This window comes from Trachinotus anak, unplaced genomic scaffold (genome assembly GCF_046630095.1).
Source record: "Trachinotus anak isolate AG129_WGS33_773 ecotype Australia unplaced genomic scaffold, CSIRO_AGI_Tana_v1 ptg000004l, whole genome shotgun sequence".
NCBI lineage: Eukaryota > Metazoa > Chordata > Actinopteri > Carangiformes > Carangidae > Trachinotus > Trachinotus anak.
In genome coordinates this window covers 22,671,263-22,694,883 of record NW_027273855.1, presented here as the reverse complement: position 1 = coordinate 22,694,883, position 23,621 = coordinate 22,671,263, and the positions used below count along the sequence as shown (strand labels likewise).

At 38.6% G+C, this 23,621-nt stretch overlaps 2 protein-coding genes across 3 annotated transcripts; both read right to left on the bottom strand.

Annotated features, from left to right (window-relative positions):
• Window positions 1-2,069: 2,069 nt before the first annotated feature.
• ocstamp (osteoclast stimulatory transmembrane protein) lies at window positions 2,070-6,583 on the bottom strand. The gene is made up of 3 exons (XM_071474976.1): window positions 6,546-6,583; window positions 4,044-5,058; window positions 2,070-3,969 (listed from the first exon to the last, which is right to left on the bottom strand). Exons 1-3 carry the CDS (start codon window positions 6,581-6,583, stop codon window positions 3,616-3,618), a joined length of 1,407 nt encoding a protein of 468 aa, XP_071331077.1. The 3' UTR covers window positions 2,070-3,615.
• A 1,929-nt stretch (window positions 6,584-8,512) lies between these two features.
• On the bottom strand, window positions 8,513-18,327 carry slc13a3 (solute carrier family 13 member 3). Of its 2 annotated transcripts, none has more exons than XM_071477143.1 (13): window positions 18,174-18,327; window positions 17,006-17,271; window positions 16,302-16,480; window positions 15,489-15,558; window positions 15,172-15,351; window positions 14,961-15,086; window positions 14,643-14,735; window positions 14,432-14,536; window positions 14,190-14,287; window positions 12,838-12,950; window positions 11,916-12,077; window positions 10,197-10,334; window positions 8,513-10,117 (listed from the first exon to the last, which is right to left on the bottom strand). In XM_071477143.1, the coding sequence occupies exons 1-13, from the start codon at window positions 18,279-18,281 to the stop codon at window positions 9,935-9,937; spliced, it is 1,821 nt and encodes a 606-aa protein (XP_071333244.1). In that variant the 5' UTR covers window positions 18,282-18,327; the 3' UTR covers window positions 8,513-9,934. The 2 variants fall into 2 exon arrangements, with proteins under 2 accessions (XP_071333244.1, XP_071333246.1); XM_071477145.1 differs by having other exon boundaries at window positions 9,801-10,117; window positions 17,006-17,098; window positions 18,174-18,301.
• Window positions 18,328-23,621: the final 5,294 nt, after the last annotated feature.

Sequence of the window (23,621 nt, the reverse complement as noted above, 5' to 3'; positions counted from 1 at the left end):
ACAAAAAAAATATTGTTATTGCAGGTTTAATGGTCGACGTCGGTGATTGTACTTTTCACCATAACCACCAATACACACGTTTGAAGCGTAAATTTCAAAATTTATAACAAACATAACAAAATTATGAAAATACCAGCTATTGTCTATTATAGAATAAAACAATACCAAATAAAAGGCCAACATTATATGACATATTCAACTATTTTATTAAACTTTTTGTTATTATGCAAACAGAAGGGAAACAACTGCTGGTATAGATAACATTAAATCACAAATATCCATAAAGATATGTATTCTGTGTTTCTCATATATAGTTGACTATATAGGAATAATTAAGCCCTGAAACAGTGACAGGAGTATTGTCCTCAGCATATAATAGAAAACATGTTAATGACCCACTGTGTACATGAAAGCCATCATTTGCAACTATCTGATTTTTTTTTTTATAAATCTTGCAATTGAAGTAAAAATTTAAAGACACTCACCTGCTCTCCCCGAGAAGTCAGGCTGTCCTACCCTATTTCCCTCCCCTTTTCTGAAATAAAGCAGAAATAAATTACTAAAACATTTGCAGCTGAATCAAGTCAAGAAAATAAAATCACAGCAGGATAAATAAATATTTTCAAGAGAAGGAAATGTGCAGCTTACCATCCTTTTTCCAAGAGGCAGTGCTCACTCTGACATGGTCGCAGCACTCAGGTGCAATCAACCAAGAAACACAGATGACTGCTTAGTCCTCCTCCAGAGCCGCTCTGGTCGTCCACATATGTCTCTCTCTCCCTCTTTATTTTCCCAGAGCACCCCTCCCTCTCCCAGCACACACCACTTTATCCACACTGCAACACACTGCTTTGTTCAGCCACCAACTTGAAAATCAATTCCACCTCCCCATCCAAGCTCAGGATGTCATGTCAACCACTGTGGCCATGGATGTGACCATAAACCCTGCAATTATTGAAAAGAACGGAGGAGGTAGCCTGCAATTCAACACATCATCCACTGCAGTCATTCGCCATTGAACTGAAATGGCACTAATTATGAAGCCGACCTTTTTTTTTTCTTTTTTTCTTGCCACTAGCAGACATAATTTAGTTAACACTTCATCTTGTGTGAAAGGACAAATTGATATCTTTAGATTCTCTGGGTTGGCGCTCATTCAGGAGAGTAGAGTAAGAAAAAAACATCTTTCTGCTTGAGGGACAAACACACAGGGGAACACACATCGGAAGATTAAGATTCTTGCTGTTCCTGTGACATTTGGGAAAGCTTTTACGGCTCCTGGCAGTCTGACTGCGTGGTAGATGCCGACGCTGTTATACCTGGTTGCTCTCAATAGCTGGAGACATTAGGTAAACTTAAAACCCATCATTCTAAAAAAAAAAAAAATCAAATCTGTTTCTCAAAGCTATCAAAACAGATTCCAACAAACCACTTAGAGCTTGGGTGGCCCTTTGACCCTCGGTCTGTAGACAGGACTGTCAGTATGAATGCTAATACATGAGAAAGGCTTGTATTTTCATAGAAGAATCGTTTTTAGTCAGTCCACCAGACTGTCTCTAATGAACAGGTAACAGCTTCACAGAGGGGGGAAAAAAAAACAGCAGAACAGTTTGAGTCCAGGTAATTGTCTGACTGAACTGCTGCATGCTAAGAAGTCATCACCAAGTCTATACTGGGTCAAACAATTATAGCTTCTTCATTCATATCTTTATTTATACTGGCCTGCCTACTGGTTTGCCAATAATGGAAACTCATGCTCTGCATCAGAAATATGTTCAAATCCATTGACGTTTTAGTTGAGATCCCAAAGTTTCTAAAAGTACCAAACATGCCAAGCTGAACTTTGGGGAATTTATGTAAAATGAAAGACATTTAGGATATTTTGTTTTTTTTGTGATGGGGTAGAGGTCAAACAGAGCGTTCAGTTTTAATATTTTACATCATATAGCTTTTTGGTAGAACAGGCTGATACAGAATATATTCAGTATGATACTGTCAGACAGATTTTTGTGACCTTAAAGCTATGAAAGGAGAGACAGAGGGGGGAAATTTGGGTGTAAAGGCTTAATTTTTATTTACATTTCAGCAATAATCCATCAGCGCATTTCTTTAAGCTTAGGAGCAGAACTGTCACACTCATAGTAAACAAAACACTGATGTGAGAAGTCATAGTAACAGAAAATATATATATGAATTATTTATAATGTCTGTACCATCATCTTTACACAGGCTGCTGCTGAATTTTGAGACAATCATGAAGTAGCTAAGAAGTCAAGAGTAAAAATAGATGATAAAGAGGTATTCTATTATTATTCTGGGATGAAGTCTTAAAATAAACTCCTGAAGCCTCATGGGAATTTTAGGTAGGAGTGTACTGATATGCAAAGGACTTTTTAAAGAGGAAGGAAGTGATTCTTTTTTATAAGGCCATGCTAAAATAGGCTGGTAAATTGTTTCATGTTGCATGAAACAGATTCATTTAATTTATTTAAGTTATCTAAGCCAATGTGATGTTGAAAAAAAACTGGCAAGATCTAATCTATTGCTGCTCATTTCCAAACTGGAGTTACTGTATGATTCACTGTCCTCATTTGTCCAAAGCACCGTAGTGACATCTAGTGACACTGTGGGGTAAAAAACACAAGAAATAACAGACTGAATTACACAAGGGGGAAAACAGCGCTGCATGGACAACACTGAAAAAATAAAGTGTACATTTTGACTTCCTGTGAAAAACAACAACAATGCAAACTGAGCAGATGTTGTGTTACATCTATAAAAACCACATCAGGTTTAAGCGTGAGCGCCTTCTGAGAGGAGGCTGTGGTGATACGCTCACAGAGGAAAAGGTGTTGAGACAGGAAGCTCTTTCATCAGTTTATATTTTGCTAAAACAGGATGATGTGAAACAATTTTAAAAAGAATAACTGTACTGTGGACAATGAGTCGACAGCCACACTGGCAGCTGTGAGGCTGACATTTGCTAATTAGCACTAAACACAAAGTCATACGTTTTGCAGGTATTGATAATTAAAGCTGTGAATAATTAACATTTGGCTTGATGATTGGATTAAAAGCTAAGTGCTCAAAGTTACTACACCTCATCCTCTGGTGGACATGGATGTTTTCATGACAATTCATCCATTGTTTGTTGAGACATTTCAATCAAAATGACAAACATTAAATCTCTGCAAATCATTAGACACATTGTGTGGGAACCATGAATCTTATTTTGTGGCAATTCATCAAGTAGATTTTGAGATTTCACTGGAGAATGAAAACATTAACCTGCTGGTGGTGCTACAAGACAAGTCAGGAGACGTTAAGGTGATGAGGATTCATTGTGTTGGCGCCTTCAATATCTGCACCAAATCTCACGGCAACCCATTCAACAGCTGTGGAGACACATTTCACTAAAAACCTAAAGGTTAACCTCAAGCTGTGCCTGAAGAAAAGTCAAAAAATGTAGGCTTTGTCCTCTGGGGACCAAAATATGCCTGTAGAGAATTTCATGGAGATATTTCAGTCCGGAGTGATATTTGATATTTCCATGCAGCTAACAAGGCCAGAAATGTCAGAAAAATTAGATGAGCTCTGCTTTGTTCAGTGACACCTTCACCCACAGGCAACCTGAACAGGAACGGTCTCTTTTTGCTCCTTTTTATTCTGTTTCTCTTGTATTTTCTTCATCAAGTAAGCCATTCTCCTCTCCTCCTGCTCTCTGAAAAAGGAAGCAGAGATTTTCCCACGCAGCCGTCTGGCGTAAACCTCGAGGAACACCAGAGAGTAGCTCATCAGCCAGAGACATCCCAGCAGGACTGTGACTCTCAGGTCTGGAGCTGAGGTTGTCACATCACAGAGCGACGGCTCGGGGCTGAAGGTCCATTTGTAATCCCTGTGGAAGTTGGTCAGGTCCTGTGTGACGCAGAATTGTGGGATAATACAGGATGCAGGGGAGAAGAACTCAACCTGAAAAACAAGAGCAAATACATGTAAAGCCTAGAAGTCGTGTAGTGGTGAAAACAGTCTGTGTGCTGTCTTACCGTATAATTGACACTGATGCCAGCAGATGTAGGTGGAAAATCCAGTAACCAGGGCACAATCACCTCAACTATGTGATGTACAACATGATCCAAAGCTACTATTGCAGTAATTGCAATGAAATATAATGTCACCACAACCAGTGTTATGAAGCAAGAGGTGCATTCCTGACTTGTTACTTTACAGCTTGTGAGATTGAGTTTTTTTTTAGCTGGTCTTTTGTTACCAGCAGGAGTTGCTTTTTTCAGGAGCTCTCTGGAGATGTGGCCATTATCAAACTGAACGGATGTCAGATAAGATTTCAAGTAGCGTGCAGATTCAAATATAAGCAAAGCAACAAAAGCAGCAGCAAGGATCCGGTTTGCAAGCAGTTTGCAGTCTTTTAGCAGGTTCCTGGCATGTGAGAAGTTCACCTCTATCTGCCCAATCATTTCATTAAACCGACGTTTGACTTCTGACACATTGACATGTGTGAAATGATCAAACTTCCTTAAATTAGTCACAAAGCTCAAGTCTTCCCTCTTCATTTTGATGGTTTCTTCAACAAGGTCTCGCTTCACCTTGTTCAATGGTTCAGATGAGTTCAATAAAGTCTTGGTAAAACCCTCAGCGGTGCACTTCAGGATGCGAGCTACAGCCCCTACATTCACTGTAATATTGGGGATGACGTTCACCATTAAAATCATGATGGAGGCTGTGATGAGGAGTTTGCGTCCCTGTTTGGTGCAGACAGTGGGCAGAATCATGGTGAGCACGCAGCGCAGAGGGTGACACAGGAATGAGACCAGAAGTATAGCCACAGTGTAGATGCAGGTGGTCTGAACAGACGCGTCATGGTCGTATCTCAGAGTCTTGGACAGCCAGTGATGAAGGAGGCCACCGGTGATGATGGCAACTGTGGCACAGAGGGACAGCAGAGTCAGGATGTCTCGACCAGCGGGTGAAGGTGCAGAGTAAACATCCCAGAGATAAAGCAGCACAGACTTTAAAGCCTGTCTGCAAGATCTGGCTCTGTTCCTGAGGATAAAAAAAAAATACAACTTAAACAATGTTAAGGAATAGTTTGACAGTTTGGGAAATGTGCTTATTTCCTTTGCTGCTGAGATACAGATAAGAAGATTGATATCACTCTCATTACTGCATGCTAAATAAGTAGATACCACCGGCAGCAGGTTAGCTTAGCGTGGCATAAAGACTATAAACAGGGAGAACAGCTAGCCTGGGAAAATATGTCCACCAGCACCTCGAGGTCTCCACTGGTGCCCTGACAGCGTCACAGGGTCAGCAAGACTCCAGCACACAATACATTTTGTACGGCTTAAACAGATGAGATATAACGTGTTAATTAGTGAGCTGTAGAGATACAGGCACAAGGATTTCTTACCACTGGACAGAGCAAGCTGTTCCCTTGTTTCCTGTCTTTACGCTAAACTAAGATAAGACAAGTTCAGCTAAGATAAGATAAGATAAGATAAGATAAGATAAGATAAGATAAGATAAACTAAGCTGAACTAAGCTAAGCAATGCTAACTGTGTCCTGGCTCCAGCTTCATGTGAAACTGAGAAGAACCCTGCTGATCTTCTCATTTCACTAAGCAAAAAATCAAGCATAGCATTGCAGGCTTTTGGGGGGGGAGGGGGCAGCAGAAACATTTACATATGAAGTTGGTACGTTGAGCTTGTTAACAAACAGTCATTTATTTCACATCCAGCAACTACATTGATTTGGAGTCGAGTTTTAGGCCTCCAGCTGAATTTCAGTCCAATATTCACTTTGTTGTAGTTCTTTTTTGGTGTCAACCAACATCAATGGGAAATATCCGTCTCTTTACTAAATGTTCCACTATGTTCACCTGCAGTGAACCAAAACAGTAAAACTGCAGCTAAACAAGGACCTGAAACTTGTATTAAATATTCCCGGTAGGTTAATCACTACAGGTGACCCCTTTTAATGTTGTTGCATTGTTTTCACATTGTCATTTGATACATTGTTAGTATGAAAAATTACCATCACCTCTAAATCTCACATATCTCAATTGTTTCATCCATACACATAAACATAAATAGAAAAAAGATCATTTGTGGTTTTAGGGGGAGTTATGTGCAGGAAATATTTATTGACACATATCCTGGAAATCAGTGCCTCCGACTGTTATTTGTCAAGAAATAAATACAACACACAACATTTCCTGTAAAACCAAAACTTGTGGTTTTTCTCTCCTCAAGATTTTTGTCCCAAAATGATGAAAATTTTCTTTAACCCCTCAAAGTAAAAAACTGAAAGGAGGATCACTTCTGTAAACATCATCATTATAATATCATCATTATAATAAAATACACTGATATAAGCCTAGATCATTTTTCAGAATAATACTGCAATTTTCAATTATGTAGGCTTATAAAAGAACTTCAAGTACAAACCACATAGTTATGTTAAAATATTAAGGCTCAATAAAAATTAAAAAAAAAAAACCCCCAAAACAATAGAACCTAAAAATTCTTACCTGAGAGGAGTAATAACTGTTTCTGTAACAGACTTCATTCTCTGACATTATGAGATTGAGGAAAAGCAGGCCTGGGAAATGTTGGACAACTGTGAAGGTAAAAAGGGGAACTTCTCTGAACAGTCACGGTCATGTTGGTGTTTGTCGGTCGCCTACAAGTTCCCATGTGGCAAATGAAAAGACAGCTCTTCTCCATGTGAACCGTACATGAGACAAAATCATATGGAGAGGCATGACACATTCACACACACAATGTGACACGCTAACCCGAGTGCAGTTTCAGAGTGACATAAGGTTTGATGTAATTTGTTGTATTTTTCAATCAGCTCACACAGTGTGAAGTCAACGACAGTGTGATCGCACAATTCAGTTCAATTCAATTCAATTTTATTGGTTTAGCGCCAAATCATAATATACATTATCTCAAGGCACTTTACAGGGTAAGGCCGAGACCTTACTTTGTTACAGAATAAACCCAACAGTTCCCACAACGAGCAAGCGCTTGGCGACAGGGGGGAGGAAAAACTCCCTTTTAACAGGAAGAAACCTCCAACAGAACCGGGCTCAGGGTGGGCGGCCGTCTGCCTCGACCAGTTGGGTTTATCTAAACTCAAAAAGAGTGTGCAGTTTGACAGCGTAGGCTTTTTTACACCCATGCCTGTAGGAGGGAAAGTCTGTCACTGAGGAGTTTCCTGTTAACTCTGTCCTCCAGTCTGTCAAATGAATAAACTGATGACTCATGCACATTTTCAAATCATACACGTAACCACAGATGGGCCTAGGCAGGTCTGGGCCTGGGCCCCAGTTCTCCTGGAGTTCAGGTCCCGTAAACACAGGGCTTGACAGTCACAGCTTAAAAAATTAATCATTACCAATCCATAGCTATTTTTAAATGTCCTCTAGATCATGTGACAACTGAAAATTAAACTTTTCATATATTTGGGTCTTGTTTGCTACTTGGTAATAATGTTCCATCATCTTCCTCTCTGTCAGCCAGCATAAAGCCTCACAAGCTGCAGAAACATCTGAACTTCCAAACTTAAAATTGTGTCACATGTGCTGTGAATGGCAAACAAGAGCTAATCATTAAAGCAGATTTTAAAATCTGCATCTTAAATAAATGCATTTTTAAACTGAATGAACAGAATTAAGCAGCTATGGTGCAACGTTTTGTTACCAACTGCAATAACAAAGTGTTTTCAATCCTCTTTGTTTTAGTATTAGTATTAACTGTAGGTTATCCTTTTGTTGTTCTTTGATTGTTGACATGTTATTGAGAACTTATTTTTTCTATGGTCAGCTCACTCCTTAACAAGCTTCTAATTTGCTGCTAATGCTACATTGAATTAGCGACTTGAATTACTGTTGTCTTTTTTTGTTACAGTTGTTACTTGTACTCTTGTGAAGTCTTAGTTAATCTTTCATTGATCTTTGTTTCTTCGTGGAGTGACAGACAATGTATAATTTGACAGTCTATACTTGTGTGAAAATATTTTCCTTGTTACTGTTTTATTTCATTTCCACAGCGCCTTTGGTTTTAATGCTTATTACTGGCAGTGTTGGGGAGTAGTAAATTACATGTAATTAAATTAGCAGCTTCCATAGGTGCATAGTGATTCAAGTTAAATAACTTTAATAACTTTTTTTTTTTTTTTAACATTTTTTGTGTAGTTAACTTCTGATACTACAAACTTTCCCATCAACAGCGGAGTAGGCCTTTTTTTTTTTGGTTTATGTATGACCTGTGAACAAGATGGCACTTTTTGCACTTGCAAACTGGCACGTAACTTTTGTGTATTATACCAGGTTATTTTGTTATAATTTCATATCACATGTACATTGTCAATTTGATTATTTTTTTTACTTTTTAGTAAAAAGTTGCAGTACTTTTCCCAGTGGTAATGTCATAAAATATTATTGTTTTGTGACTTGTGATCCCCAGTGATGAATTTGTTGTCCAATACAGGTTTCACAGTTTCTTCAACCTTTATTGGACGTGTGTTTTGCTTGTTGCAAAGCTGTGCACCTTCACTCATATTGAGGACAGAATTATTAGAGGCCTTACAAGACACTACACATTTTTCAGATACAATGGTGGAACGATATTGAGATGTATATGAAGTAAGAGAGATTGTGTGTCACCGGAGAGAGATGGGATTCAACACAGAATTATAGTTCCGGTTATGACCAATACAAAAAAAAAAAAAGAAAAAAAGAAGAAAAGTCAATTACATTGATTATGAGTAACAACTGAAGATTGATATATTTATAATCTGTGTTTGGATTCTCAAAAAGCAAAGTCGTAAATCTGCTGTGGTACAGTTATGTTGTGTTGTGCTGACGGTTGGGCACAAGCTGTCCTGTTCTTTCAGGTTCAGGTCAGTATTTTATAATTTTGCATCTAAATGCCACAGGACCTTTTGCACTGACCCTGCTAACACTGAGTAACCACATGGCCTCGCACAAGTTAACTATTGTTGTTGAGCCTTGTGACTTCAGACAGTTTACAACACCAAATAAACACTGTCAGGAATTTACAACTGTGTGCTCTCTGTCCTTGTGTCTTCAGAGGCCAAAATGTGTTAAAATATGCGTTAAGCCTGTGGAGGTACGGCTACAGCAAAACCTGGGGATTGAGGGTTACATTTAGCAGATATTCTGATAACAAATCCCTTCTATTAACAACAAAACCTGCTCATCCTGCTAATCACAGACATATACAGAGACTGCATAAAACTAAATGATCATTATTTAAATTCAAACAATTTATTTGTAACAGCAGTTATACTGGAAGAATGCAAATCACTTTTTAACAAAATTTACACATTCATTAGTCAGGATTCAAGCTCTAATGTAGAAAAGATTTAAAATATTGTTTGTGTATTATGGCTCCGGTCACTAAACACGTACCCTATAACACATAAACAAGTAACATGATCACTTAGTGATTTTAACCAAAAATATATATTTTTAGAAGAATTATTCACAGATGTCTCTCTCATTCTTTCAGCAGGGGTCAGCCTAGTAGCATCAGTACAAACAGCACACTCTGCAGACTGGAGTTTCAAAACATGTGTATAAAAAAAAGTACTCTAAAGAGCTGCAGTTTTTGTTGTTGTTGTTGTTAATGTTGAGGTTGAATGTTTATCCGGTCCAGTTTTAAGAAGGCAGAGTAAAATAATGCTGCCTTGTTTTTTTGTATATTTTTTGAATATAACAAACTTATGAAAAGCATCATAACAGGTAACAGCTGAAGCTCCCAGAGCATTTTGACATTTTAGTGGCACAGTGTAGACGTCTACAGACAGTATTTTGTCCCTGTTTAGTGTTAAATCTTTACACAATCCTTTGATACTTCTCCTGTGCTCATGCTGAGACTGGGTGAGTGATCAGAGAGTAGCGTTCAGCGACTGGGCAGAGGAGAAGTGCACATCAGGAAGAACGGCAGTCTTGTTGATGGGCTGAGCCCATTCTGGATACGTGTTCAAGTTAAACATGGCAACGCCCCATGTGTTCATGGCCAGAGAGACGGAGAGGACGCCCAGGATGTTCATGACGAAGCCCGTCTTCACCTGAGAGGACACGAGGATATGTGACGGGCTGTAAATTCATGTAGCATACAAGTGTGGAGTGCTGCTGTGACGATCTTACCATGTCTTTGACCATGAGATGCCCCGATGCAAAGGCTATGGAGTTGGGGGGCGTCGACACTGGCAGCATGAAGGCGTATGAACATCCAACTGTGGCAGGTATCATGTAGTACAGAGGGTTCACTGAGATATGAATAGCCTGCAGAGACAAACACAAAGGCCAGAATGTTTTCAGGACAGGATGTGAAGTACATTCTATCAAAAGCACTATTCTCGACAGGTTTATCCAAAGTTGTACTCTTTAAAACCTCAGATGGTGCCAAAACTCTGATTAAAAAAAAAAAAAATTGTATAAATACATTATAAATATATACTGTTTAAACCTACAAAACTTTACTTTATATTCTAGTTGTGATCTGAAGCTTTCCAAAGATACCTAATAGGTTCAAGCTTGGCTGACGGGAAAATGACTAGAATCTAGAAATGGTGCAGCCACACAGAGGTTTTGTGTTTGTTTAAGAAAAAAATTCATTTTACTTTTTGAGGCTGTGTATTGTAAGAGGAGTTTACAGGCATGATACTGGGTCTGTGAGGCTGTTCTTGGGCACAGTGGTCGCTAACATGCTCACAATAAAAATGTTAATATGCTTTTGCTGAGCAGGTAAAATGTTTACCATGTTCACCATCTTAGTTTAGTGTGTTAACATGATTTACATACACACACATACTGAGGCCCTGTTTAAACCTGGCATTAACATCTGTCTCAGCTGATCCGATCATATGTGAACAGCTCTAAGAACGCATTTGAGATCCAATCACTCAGACCACATACAGAGATGGTCTGAGCTACACGTGGCCACATTCTTTATCAGTGTGAATGCAAATGCATCCTGGGCCTCACTAAAGCGACCTTATAAAATACTCAACTGACATCCTGTGCCACAGTCTGATTCTGCCACAGTTTCATGATGAACTGAAAATATTTTACTGTTTCAAATGGGTAAAGACCACATTTCACTGTAGAGCTACGTGCAGCGCAATGATTTGCTCAACCCTTTCATGCCCCGCTTTACATGTCTGAGATCTCTATCTCTGACGTGATACAATGGAGATGAATTGTGTTTCATTGATAGCGCTCACCGCCTTGAAGAATTACATTTCGAAAATTCAACAGCAGCTTCTCTTTCTAGGAATGTCCTGTTACTTTGGATCATCCACAGAACACACTGTCTTCACTGATTTCAGATGAATGTCTATATTTCTTTGGTATTTCCCATTAAAACTGATGAAATGCAATAAACTCAAATAAATAAAACTAAGGAAAATCTGGGGTGGTTATGGTTCAAATTTTTTTTCTTATTTAAATGACAACTCAGCCCCTTGTATGTCCTTTGAATAATTCTTTAAGTAGTTTAGTAGTAGTTTAGTTCTAGTACTTTTACTTTAACTGTGTTCTTTAAAGTTTAGGTACCACTGCAAAGTACAAAAGCTCCAGTTAATAATTACTGACACCAGCAGTTAATGTCCAACAGGCTACAAACGTAAGAACATCTATTGCAAGAGTTTAACAAGTCTTCCAATCCTTTGACCAACAGATAGGGTGAGGTCAGCAACGAACCCTGTTCCCTGTCCAGCTGGTTAGTTTCCATTGCTTTATCCCGTAACAGAGTCTCACAGCTTGTCTGCTTGATTGGCATCTTCATTGGTTTGTTACACAACAGGAACACAATATCAAATAGTCTAACTCTCTACGTATCTTTAAGTTGAAGACCAGTCTCACCAGTTCAGCAATGACGGGTAAAAATATTATAATTGTGGCCGTGTTGCTGGCGAACTCAGTGAAACAGGCCAGGAAAGCAGTGATCAACATCACAGCTGCAGCAGGGGGGACCTCGGCCAAAGGTTGGAGGTGGCCTCCGATCCAGGAGGCGAGGCCAGATTCCTGCCAAACGCCACAAGATTGGGGTTAGGGGTCAAAGATCAAATCACAACATAATAAAGCAAAACAGAGGACAGGCCCAAACAGAGCAGAGCAGCACAGAGGCAACAGGAGAGAGGGGAGATACGTTTTATTACACAGGCTTATGACATGTAACGTTGTACAACTTAGTGTCGCTGATCCTGCATCCAGCTGGCAGGAAACCTTAGCAAACAAGAATAATCTTAAAGGAAGAGTTTGACATTTGGGGATATCTATTTCTTTGCAGGCAATTCTACTGTAGAAACAACCAGCAGCCAGTTAGACTTGGCTTAGCATAAAGACTGGAAACAGGGATAGAGCTAGCAAGGCCCTGTCCAAAAGGTTAAAAAAAAACAAATCTTTACATCTTGCTCGTTTAATCTGAACAAAAAACAAGAAGTTCTGGTTTTATATGGAGGTTATAGAGTCTTATCCAGGAAGTCACTGCATAGAGACCCTACAAAAAAACAGTTAGTTGTTTTTACACTTTGGTTTTGTGTAGGTGGATTTTTTTAACCACTGGCTGACTGTTTCCCCCCTTTCCAGTCCTTATGCTAAGATAAACTAACCAGCTACTGCCTGTAAGTCAGTGATATCAACCTTTTCATGTCTCATGAGGAAAGCGAATAAGAAATTTCCCAAAATGTCAAGTTTTTGCTTTAAGAAACATAAGAAAACATCATGAACCAGTCGTATTTCATGACAAGTTTATGACTGCTTTCACATGGATCAACATCTTTACCTCACAACCTTTGGCCATTGCGAAGCCGCCTCCAAGCAACAGAATGATATTCCAGGGAACAGAGTCCTGGGCTTTCTTCCATGACAAGAGAGGAACATAAGGAGTGTTTGAAGCTGAGGAGAAACAATGTGGGAAGAAACAATAGAAAACAGTTTTAAGTCAAGACTTTTATACACGTAGAGGAATATAATTCACTTTGAAGCTGGGATGTTTATCCTTGGCAACACTTAGGACATGTTGTGTTCTGTACAACATCACTGGTGACTACCGATGCAGGGTGTGATTAATGCAGTCATATCAACATCTTAACATCTGAAACCACTTGTCAGAATAAACACTGTCTGGTGTGCTTCCTGTGAATACAGTGGATGCATTTTACAGCTCACAAATCGTTAAACAGTAGCTACATTCTCAAAATACTCAAAACAATAACAGAAACACGAGCTGGTACTCTGAACTGCCTTTGGCAACCGAAAATATTTTGAAATCAGTATTTTAAAGAAAAAAAGAGCCATGAATCTTGCTCCAGAGTGTTTGTGTTGAAGTATTTCATTTGCATTTTTTTATGATTGGAACTAAGTCTTCAATACAAAAATGGTCTTTTCTGTTCTGCTTTTATATTTTGATGAGCTAAACAGCAAATTTCCACTCTGGTAGACAGTTAAGTTGAATTCAGTCTGATCTATTCTAAATTTTGACCTACATTGAGAGGGACAAATGAACCCCATGATTTGCTTTTTTTTCTTTTTTTTTTTTCAGTGGTTTATTTGACCAGCTGAACATAATATACACAATCACACTCACACGTGTCTCCAACACACGCGAGACACGTGCATACAGTGTGTGTGCACGCTCACACACACACACTCAAAGACACACACACACACACACAAAACAAAACCCCCAAAGTGTGACAACATAGCTTTGAGAGCTTATTCTAATCAGAAACAGAGAAACTACAGTCTTGCTTCCAGACGGAAATTTACTCAGACTCTCTAATCTACATTATTAACATTCCTCAGCTTATTTTCACTATTCTGCAACAGTCCCAGTCTGAATATCTTTGAATCTTTAAGAAATATTAATTAATGAATATTAATTTCTTTTTTTTACCCTTATTCAGCCTTACAAGCTGCTAACTATTCATTTCCAGTTGTTTTGTCTCTTTGGTGGATGGCACTCTCATTTTATCCCTTTTTACAGCTCTTTCTATGCTGCAAATCTCATCACTCTTGTTTATTTATAGTATCCAATATTTTATACTGCCAGTCATTAAAATAATAGTTTATAATGTTAATTTGAATCAGTAATTAGTATCCCTTCATAGGTGTGTTGTTTGAGAGGTCACTGACCTTTAGGGTCAAACCACCAGCTCAGAGAAGGTTTCTGCGAGGGGAAGAAGAACAATATGGACACAATGATCACACCGGTGACTGCATCTGAGACGTACCTGCAGGACAACAACAGGAGGACATAATTAACCCAAGAGGATAATTAACAGGCATCTCAAAATATAGATGCTGCCATCATTTCTTAATATGGAAAGCTAGTGTACTGAATAACAAGCACATTACTACAAGTGTGCCTTTCTTACCCTTTTTTAAAAAACACAGACCAGCCAGTGACAAATTTGGGATCTCGCGTGAACAGGAGAACGGCAAACAATATAAAAAAGAATGAGATGGCTCCCTCTGCAAAACTGAAATTGAATATCAAGAGTAAAAAGTCATTAAAAGGCTCTATGATAAAAACGTACTCATTCACCATCTATTGCATGAGATTTGAAGACATACACGAGTGCTCACTTTATGGGCCCTAGTTTCCTGTAATCCTCCTCTATTAGAGCCTTGGCTCTGGCCTCTGCTTGGGCTCTTCGGTCGTGCTTCTTGAAGCACAATCTGCATAAAATAAAAATGTGAAAGACAACAACATTTCTGCATATTCATAAAGAAAAAACAAAGAATACTCTGGCTGTACAATAAAAGTGTTTTCCTTCAAATGAAATCAAAACCATTGTCATGACATTTGGACTTTACTGACAATGTTTGTAGTGTCATGGAGCTAGAAATAAGTAGTAATTGAACATCAACTGTATAAAATTTCTACACATTACACCACATTACCGTGTATTCAGTCCCCCGTAGAGAAATGCAATCCATATCCATCCCAAAAACAGGAAGAGAAGCATGAGTGGGAAAGCGAACGCAAACCAAGAGCCGAAGTTGATGAGGTCGCAGTCTGGGAAGTAGCTGTAAACCAAAAGGGTTGTTGTCAAACAGAAGCATAAAAAATTGCTTCTTCTCTGATTAAATGCTGCACAAAATAAAAAGTTACCTCTTCAGCTGTCCAATCATGATGAGGTTGGGCGCGGTGCCAGTGAGCGTGGCGGTCCCTCCGATACTGGCCGCATAAGGAATGCAGATCAAGAATCCTTTCCACACCTTCAGCTGATACTCCGACTCTGATCGGATCTCCTCAGCTGTCCTCCCGTCAGTCTGCTCCATCCCATCCGGCCTTTTCAAGTCATAAGAGACTTATCATTATTTTATACGATTAAGTTTATGTTCTAAGGTGTCATATTTTGTATACATAAAACACACAATGAAAACACCATCTAGGTTTGTGTCAAATGATCACCATATTCTTCTTACCCATCTATTGACAGTATTTGTTTTTCCGAGGGCACGGAGGGCAGTGAATGCAGCTTTAAAGTAGACTGACCTGAAAGGAAGTGGAGCAAAGATTTTGCATTAGGTTCACATGAAATATAAAATTTAATTAAAAGTTAACAGTAATCTCCAAATATGAGTAAAATTATGAGTTGTAGCTCTTTTAGGAGGCCGTGCTTTTTGTATATTTAATATCTGACTAAGTCAATAAAGTATCATTAATCAATTACCACTTGAATATTGACTAACTTTGTATCTGTTGACTCACTGTATTGGAAAAACTGCACAAAGTTCACGTCTTAGATTACATATTAAAGGCTCATGCAGACAAGGTTAAGACAATGCAAAATATATTTACTGTCTGTGTACATTTTTTTTGTAAAGTGAGGACACATAAACATTATTGAACCTGCATGTATTGTTTTTTTTATTGGTAATTTGGGGACTTTGGTACAAGCTGTAAACACAATATTGACACATTATTACCTTGCAAAACTGATATGGCAAACTGGTTGCTTATTTACACATCCAACATTATCATTATCAAATATTTACTTGCTTTTAGCCTCATCTCTGGTCTCCACCAGCTCCTGAAGGGAATATCTGGCTCTTTAGCTGCTAAATGCCCCACTATGTTCACCAACTAGTTGCTAACTGTGTCTGCCTGCGGTCACTCCTTTAAGATGATACATGGATATTTCATCCATTGCTAATATAAAAATATTGATTAAAGCAGCTTTAAGTAACGGATAGTCAGGGATTAGTTGGTAAAAATTGCAAAGACATACAACATACCGTTTATTATATCGCCCTCTGGATCCTCTGAGGACTTGCACTTTCGCTTCAGGGTTTCCAGGTCTCCAAACAGACTCTCCAGGATGGCGTTAGCGATAGGGAGCATCATGGCTGTTGTGGCTGTGTTGCTGAGCCACATGGACAAGAAGGACGAAGTCATCATCATTCCCATTATGAGCCTGGGAAAATAATACAATCCTCAGCCTTAAATCATTAACACTAAACACCATCACAAACTCTCACTGAAAGGATGAAGTTGGCTCTATGTTCATGTCAAGAAATAACATCAAAAGACCAAATCTTACAATGTATTAGTCTGTTTCTCGATGCTTTCAGACTTCCCTAACCTGCCCTTAAGGCTCTCAGCTCCAAGCCAATGACGACTGAAGACATAAATCTTTAGGAATACCTCTTAAAGATTTATACATTTGCTATTATAAAACTGACACTAGTTTTTAGCTAATGTTCATCAAACATTTGCAGGGGACTGTTTTGAGCTGTGGATTAATACACAGGGAATGTCACCCAGTGCAGTGGTATGATTTAAATAGTTTTTGGACAAGACAGGAGCACTATGGCACAGATCCTACTAACAATACTTGTTAGTAGGATCAAGTCATTGTTGGGTTTGGTCTTTTCCTGACAATGAGATAAATATAGAATCACCAGTCTTATCCTTTATACATCCTTCCAAGTTTTCTCACCAGGCTGGTTTTACCCCGACAATACTCAGGACCTTCAGGGCTATTCTGCGATGCAGGCCCCACTCCTCGATTGACGACGCCATCACGAGGCCGCTGAGGAAGAGAAAATTTGTTTCGAGGAAGTACTGAGGGCAGACTTTTTTGGACGGAAGAATTCCCAGTGTTGGGAAGAGGCAAACTGGAAGCATCGCCGTGACAGCCAGAGGAAGGGCCTCTGTGCACCAAAACATAGCCATCAGCACCACCACATAAAGACATTTTCCCTCCTAAAAGATAAGCAACATGTGGTCGTTAATGTTCAGCCAACTACAAAAACAATAAACTCTTCACAGGTTAAAACGAAACAGTCAAATGAGCTACAGGGTTTTATTTCACAGTTAATGGACTGCATGTTGCTGGGGACGTCAGTGACACAGCACTGCCCTTCAGAAAACAAAATAACATCACATTGTTATGTGTGTTTGTGTCAGAGAAACACAGAATGGGTACATCTGTTCTTCTGTGTGCATGAGAGGTATTTTTGCAGAAAATGAATAAGTAATAATAAAATGCATACTAATACTGTTGACTAGCTTCGATGTTTGGCCAATGAAATGTCAAAAATAGTTCAAATATACCCATCACAACTTCCCAGTACCCAAGCTGATGTCTTCAAATGTCCTGTTTTGTTCAACCAATAGTCAAAAACTAAAAGATATTCAGTTCATAATGTTCTAAGTCAGAGAAGAACAACAAATCCTCTCATTTTAGCAGCTGGAACTACAGAATATTTAGCAAGTTTTTTTCAGTAGTCTATTTGTGCTTAAAAATTACTAAAATGCCTCATGCATCATCTAAATAGTTGCAGATTATTATTCTATTGATTAATGAATTAATCAACTAATTGGATCAACTTTGACTGTAACATTTCTTAAAGTTGCTAACGTAATCAAACCGGGAACATTTTATTTATTTAAAACTCTGGCCCATTTGTACTTAATTAATGCAAATTCATAGCTCCTGTTTGAGATAAATGAAAAACAGTGGCATGACTGAACAATGATTGTCTGATTTTAGACATAAATTTTTTTCATGTACATAGTGGTGTTTTAGGGCCTGTGTGAATCAGCCTGACTCATTCATCAATCATGGCAAATGCTAGAAACTCATAGAGCGTAAAACCACTCACCTTTTCCGGCAGAGTGAAGAGTAAAGGCAGGAACAGCAGCGGGCTGAGCAAGAGGACCAGCTGTTTGTGGACGCTCCACAGCTTCTTGGACACAACTGACATTTTCATCTCCAGAGAGAGAAGTTTTGCTCCGTTTGAGGAGAGGGAGCTGCGGACTGGCTGAGAGGAGCCTGTTGGGCAGCACTTTGAAGCCTCTGGCTGAGTGTGGAGAAGATTAACTACACACTTTGCTACACGTTAACTCCTCGTATGTTGGTGTCAAATAGTTAAGCTTTCCGTCAAGTTTCCCACCAGAAGGACTCTCCCTCCTTGACAAGAATAGTGAAGCATCTTTAGAGTCAGGGAGGTGGAAATGCACAGCTCACACACTGATACACACAATTTTTCTGCGTCCACAGTGTTTTGTCCAGTAAAGTTAAATAAGACATTTTTTAAACCTTGCCTACACATTTTTAATGGACAAGAGAAATAAGCCTGTGATTATTCTCATTTGTCCAGGTCATAATATCTCACAGGAATTTTAAATTGAAAGCAACTGGACTTGGTTATTTGACAAATAACCAAGTCCAGTTGCTTTCAATTTAAAATTCCTGTGAGAGACAAGAGAAATGTGTCACATTCAAGAAGTAAAACATATTTCATGACATAAGCACAATTAGAAATTTTAAAAATTAGTAACAGTCTTATGACATGAGATTATAGCTATATTAGAAGCTCTGCATTTGAGCTAAATGCTGAAGTTAGCATATTAAAATGGTAATGATAATATAGCAGGTAAAGTTTACCATGTTCACTGTCTTAGTTTAGCGTGTTAGCTTGCTGACACTTGCTAATTAGTACTAAACACAAAGAACAACTTAGGCTAATGGGAATGCCAGTGGTTTTGCAGGTGGTGGGTCATGAACTTAAGTTTTAACATGATGGTGGAGCTGGATGGAAAGTTACGGGATCACCAAAGTGATATACTGTCTGGGGACCATAAATGTCCCTATAAAATTTAATGGATATCCATCCAGTGTATTGGCCCTGAAACCTGCAGTGCATCATGGGAGTGTTTTTGGACCTAACATACTTCAACAAAGTGCTGCAGAAGGCTTCATCAGGCTGAGTACAATTCATAACTAAAAAAGTGATTTACCAAACAGTTAACATGCAAAGACCATTAAAAGGTTAAGCATAGCAGTTACATGTGAGCTCCTTGCCAGGAAAGTATTAAAACATTTTGTGGGGAAGTGAGTGACCCACAAAATACAGTACAGTGCGACTGGATTATTGCTTGCTGAGTAAGATTTATCACATGTAAAGTTATATTCTTTTATAATCTTTCATTGTTGCATTACCATTGTCAAATAGATTATCTTGAATCTCCAAAATAATCTTCTCATCCTGATCATCATGAAAATGCATAAATGGATATTGCTATATCAATAATGTTCCTGGATGGATTCAGCTTTGTGTTGGTGCATCTTCATAAACATTAATGAGCTGTACTGTCTGTTTTGTGTCTGATGAAGATCTTCTGATCAAAACAATACCACAGTAATTCAGCATTATTACAAAGGAGAAGCCAGGTCTCTGCCTGATCTAGAACCAGCTGAAGAGTTTTAATTTAGTTACATGTGTGTGTGTGCTCTGTCTTAATTTACTTAAATATAGTGGGTCATGAACTTCCAGGTATTTCGTGTGCTGCTTGCATATCTACGGCTGTGGCACACTGCTTTCAAATAAAACAAATAAACACAAAAACACATCACATTGTTAGAGGGTTGGTATACTGCCTTTAGCTTGCGCCTTCTCTAGTACACAAATTTTAAGTTAAAATTTGCCCACACAACCACAATGTACAAACAAATTAGCAGGAATAAATAAATATCCTCCATACCTAAAGGGCAGCAACAGTGACAGTGATGATTAAAACTGAAAGCTTAGGCATCATTTTTCATTTAGCTAGCATTATATAAAGTGGCCAAAATCCCTTGAAGTCACTAAAATATTGTCAACATTACCCTCACAAAGACAGTTAGTTAGTTAACAAGCTTCAAAAGCCAAGATACTAAAATGACACTTAAATCAGATGTTATTAATGAGCCACATACCTTAGTCGACTGCACGCTGGTAATCTGGTTAAGGTCCCAAACTGTATCTGTACATTTGAAATTTACCTTAGTAAACAGTGGATGTGGTCCAGGGTTCCAGTCTGCAGCTGAGTGTCCCCAGAACTCATTCTTATTACAGCAATATCCTCTATTATTGGAAAAACAACAAGCTTAGTGTAAACTCATGATGTAATTTTTACAGCAGTTCATTACAGTGTGAGTCTACAATATGAGAACTGAGCAAACACCTTTTCAGGTTTGGCAAACTGGTCAACACCTGCCAATTTCTTTGTTTTTTTTTCAGTTTATAGGCCCAGTCAGCAGAAGAAAACCGAAGAGGAGGGGGTAGCCATTCTAGACACAATCTGCGGGTTCTGTAAGAAATCACAAACTATGCAGTGTGCTGTTATCTGGATCTTACATGTGGCAGCCTTGTGCCAGATGCTGTCACATTTGCTCAGAATACAATACACATTTCTCTGGTCTCTTATCGCTTCTATGCAGATGATATTCAGCTATACATCTTCTTTTAACACTCAAAAAAATTACTGCCGCAATGTTATTAAAAAATGGTTTGCTGATAAGTTTCCACAGTTAAATGCTGATAAAACAAGTCTATATGTGTGCCCCTACCAGACTTGTCCGTAAGGTGTAGGAAAGCCTTACTTCCTTCGGTTCATCTATGATTTGTCACTCAGGAATTTCATGGCCAGTTTTGACCAGGCACTGACTTCATTAGAGATCTACTGCAGCCATATTATATCACCAGCTCATCTCTAAGGTCAAGCCATTGCTCATGGCTCAAAACCAAACAAGACCGTAACTTTAAAGTCGTGGCTCCTAAACTTTCTCCCTTTCTGTGGACACATTTACTATTTAACATTTTTTTGTCTTCTTAGTATTTTATTGTGAAGCTGTTTGTGACAACTGGTCTAGAAAGGGGCTACAGTTATATGCAAAAGTTTGGCCACCCTGGGCAAATTATGCACTGTGGTGATTTTTCAAGTGAAAGCAGGTAAATACAACTGCAGCAAACAGGGTATTTGTGGTAAATCAAGTGTTACATAATCAGAAGTCTGAGGCTCTACCAGCTCAACAGACCTACTCATAGTAACACCCCTTTAACCAGTTGTTAAGCACGGGGTTGGAGGAAATATTCTGCTTTGGGGTCATGTGGCATTACATTACACAGATACTACTAAATAACAGCAAACTCTGGACATAAAAGGCCCGCAGTCAGTCAAGGAACCGAAACTGAAAGGAGGCTGGCTTCTACAACAGGACAATGATCCAAAGTATAGCTCAAAATCCATCATGAACTGCTTCAAGAAATATAAAATGAAACTTTTGGAACGTCCCTCACAGTCCCCTGACATGAACACCACTGAAAATCTGTGGGTAGAGCTTAAATATGCAGAGTGTGCAAGAAGGCAACTTGAAATGTCTCTGCAGGAAGAGGGTTAAGTAGGTGCTGCCGCTGACTGAGATCACAACACTGTGTGTGTGTGTGTGTGTGTGTGTGTGTGTGTGTGTGTGTGTGTATTTGTGTCTGTGTCACCTTGCTTTATTATATTTGTGGGGGTTCAAACTGGGATTCCATTATACTTGTGCGGTCAGACAGTTTTGTGGGGACCAAAATGCTGTTTGAAGGTTAAGACTTGGTTTCAGGTTTAGGGTTAGAATAGGTTAAGGATTGACATTCAGTTGTGATTGTTGAGATTAAAGTAAGGGGCTAAGGAATGTATTGTATCAGTGACAGGTTCCCATAAATATAGTTCAACATGTGTGTTTGTATGTGGGCATAATTACGTAAGCCACAAAAGATGCAAAAGATTCAATGGTTATATGAGGTTATAAGTCATAGTCATATTTTGGGAGTATAAAAAGACCCAGTGCTGAAGGAAAAAAAACCCCACCCCTGTTGGAGGCGTTGTTGCAGCTATGAGTAATGTTAGTGGTTTTTACTGCGGGGGACAAAGGCACATTCTAAATATTGAGGGGCACATATCCCCTTTCTTCTGCAAGGGATTTAATTCTTTTCACTTAAAAAAAAAAATCAATAAAATATGCAATTTGCCCAAACTTTTTTTTTATACCATTGTAAATATACAATGGATTTTACACTCACTTATTCTCTGTTCTCAATACCTCAATCACGTAAATTACATAAAGCCACAGGAACAGTTTCAACACCCTGTGCCCCACGGTAGATGTTAAAAATGTTTCACCCCCTAAATCTGATGCAACTGCATATTTTGGCGAGTCAGATTCATGAACTTCGGCTCCGGCCCAGCAATCGGTACAATGCAGTGATTAATGTGATCAGTCACACCTGTGTTTGACAGGTCAAAATGTCTGATGTGAAAAAAAGTCTACTGAACTTCACTTTCACTTCAGTGGAGAAGCTGGTTTTTCTCCATAAGCTTCTTCCATGAAGCATATGTTATGTAACATGTATATGTATATGAGCTTTTTTAATATATAAATATATATATATATATATATATATATGTACATCTATTTATTTATTTATTTATTAGTGATTTTTAAAAAAATATATACTGACACATTTTCTAATGTTTATTCTACTATGCTTTTGTAAAGTTAGTAATGCATAATTTAAATGCACATTTAATTAATTTAAATAACGTTTTTAAACATTTAAAACTTTTATATTTATTCCTGTGACACATTCCAACTCCATCATTTCACAAGATCAAATCCCACAGATTTAAATTCTATTTTGTAACATGCACTAAAATTAATCTTGATGGTTTAGTTGGTTTTTAAAAAATCTTGTCTGACTGTGTTGCTGGGGATTTGCCAGTAGGTGGAGATCTGTGCACATGGTTTTCCACAGAATACCTGCTGAGCTGCTCTCAGTGAGGCACCTGGCCTCCTGATGATCTCTAATCAATATTTACAAAAAGCAGTGAACCATGTAATGTGTTTCCGGCTTTAGTCTGACTTTGTAAACCAGGAGGAGAATTCAGTGGTGTGATAGCTTTTACCAGGTGTCTGCAGGATAGAAACTGCTAGATTTCTTCACATCCCCAACAGTGAAGGTCAATACAGACGGGAGAGAGCACAAACATAGAACCCAGTGTGCCAAGCTGCACTCTCAATTCCCCTCTTAAACTGGAACTAGAGTCACAAGAAAGTTTCAGCGATCAAACAAAAACTGTAAAACTGACAATGATGGTGGTAATGTTTCAGTGATAACTTAGCCACAAAATCTGTTTGATAGAAATTAATTGAAATGTTGTTTATTGATGCATGTCACTGTTCCAGAATGGTGTCATTCTTATTGTCCTCTTGATCTAGGACAGGAAATACAAGTGTAACAGTGCGG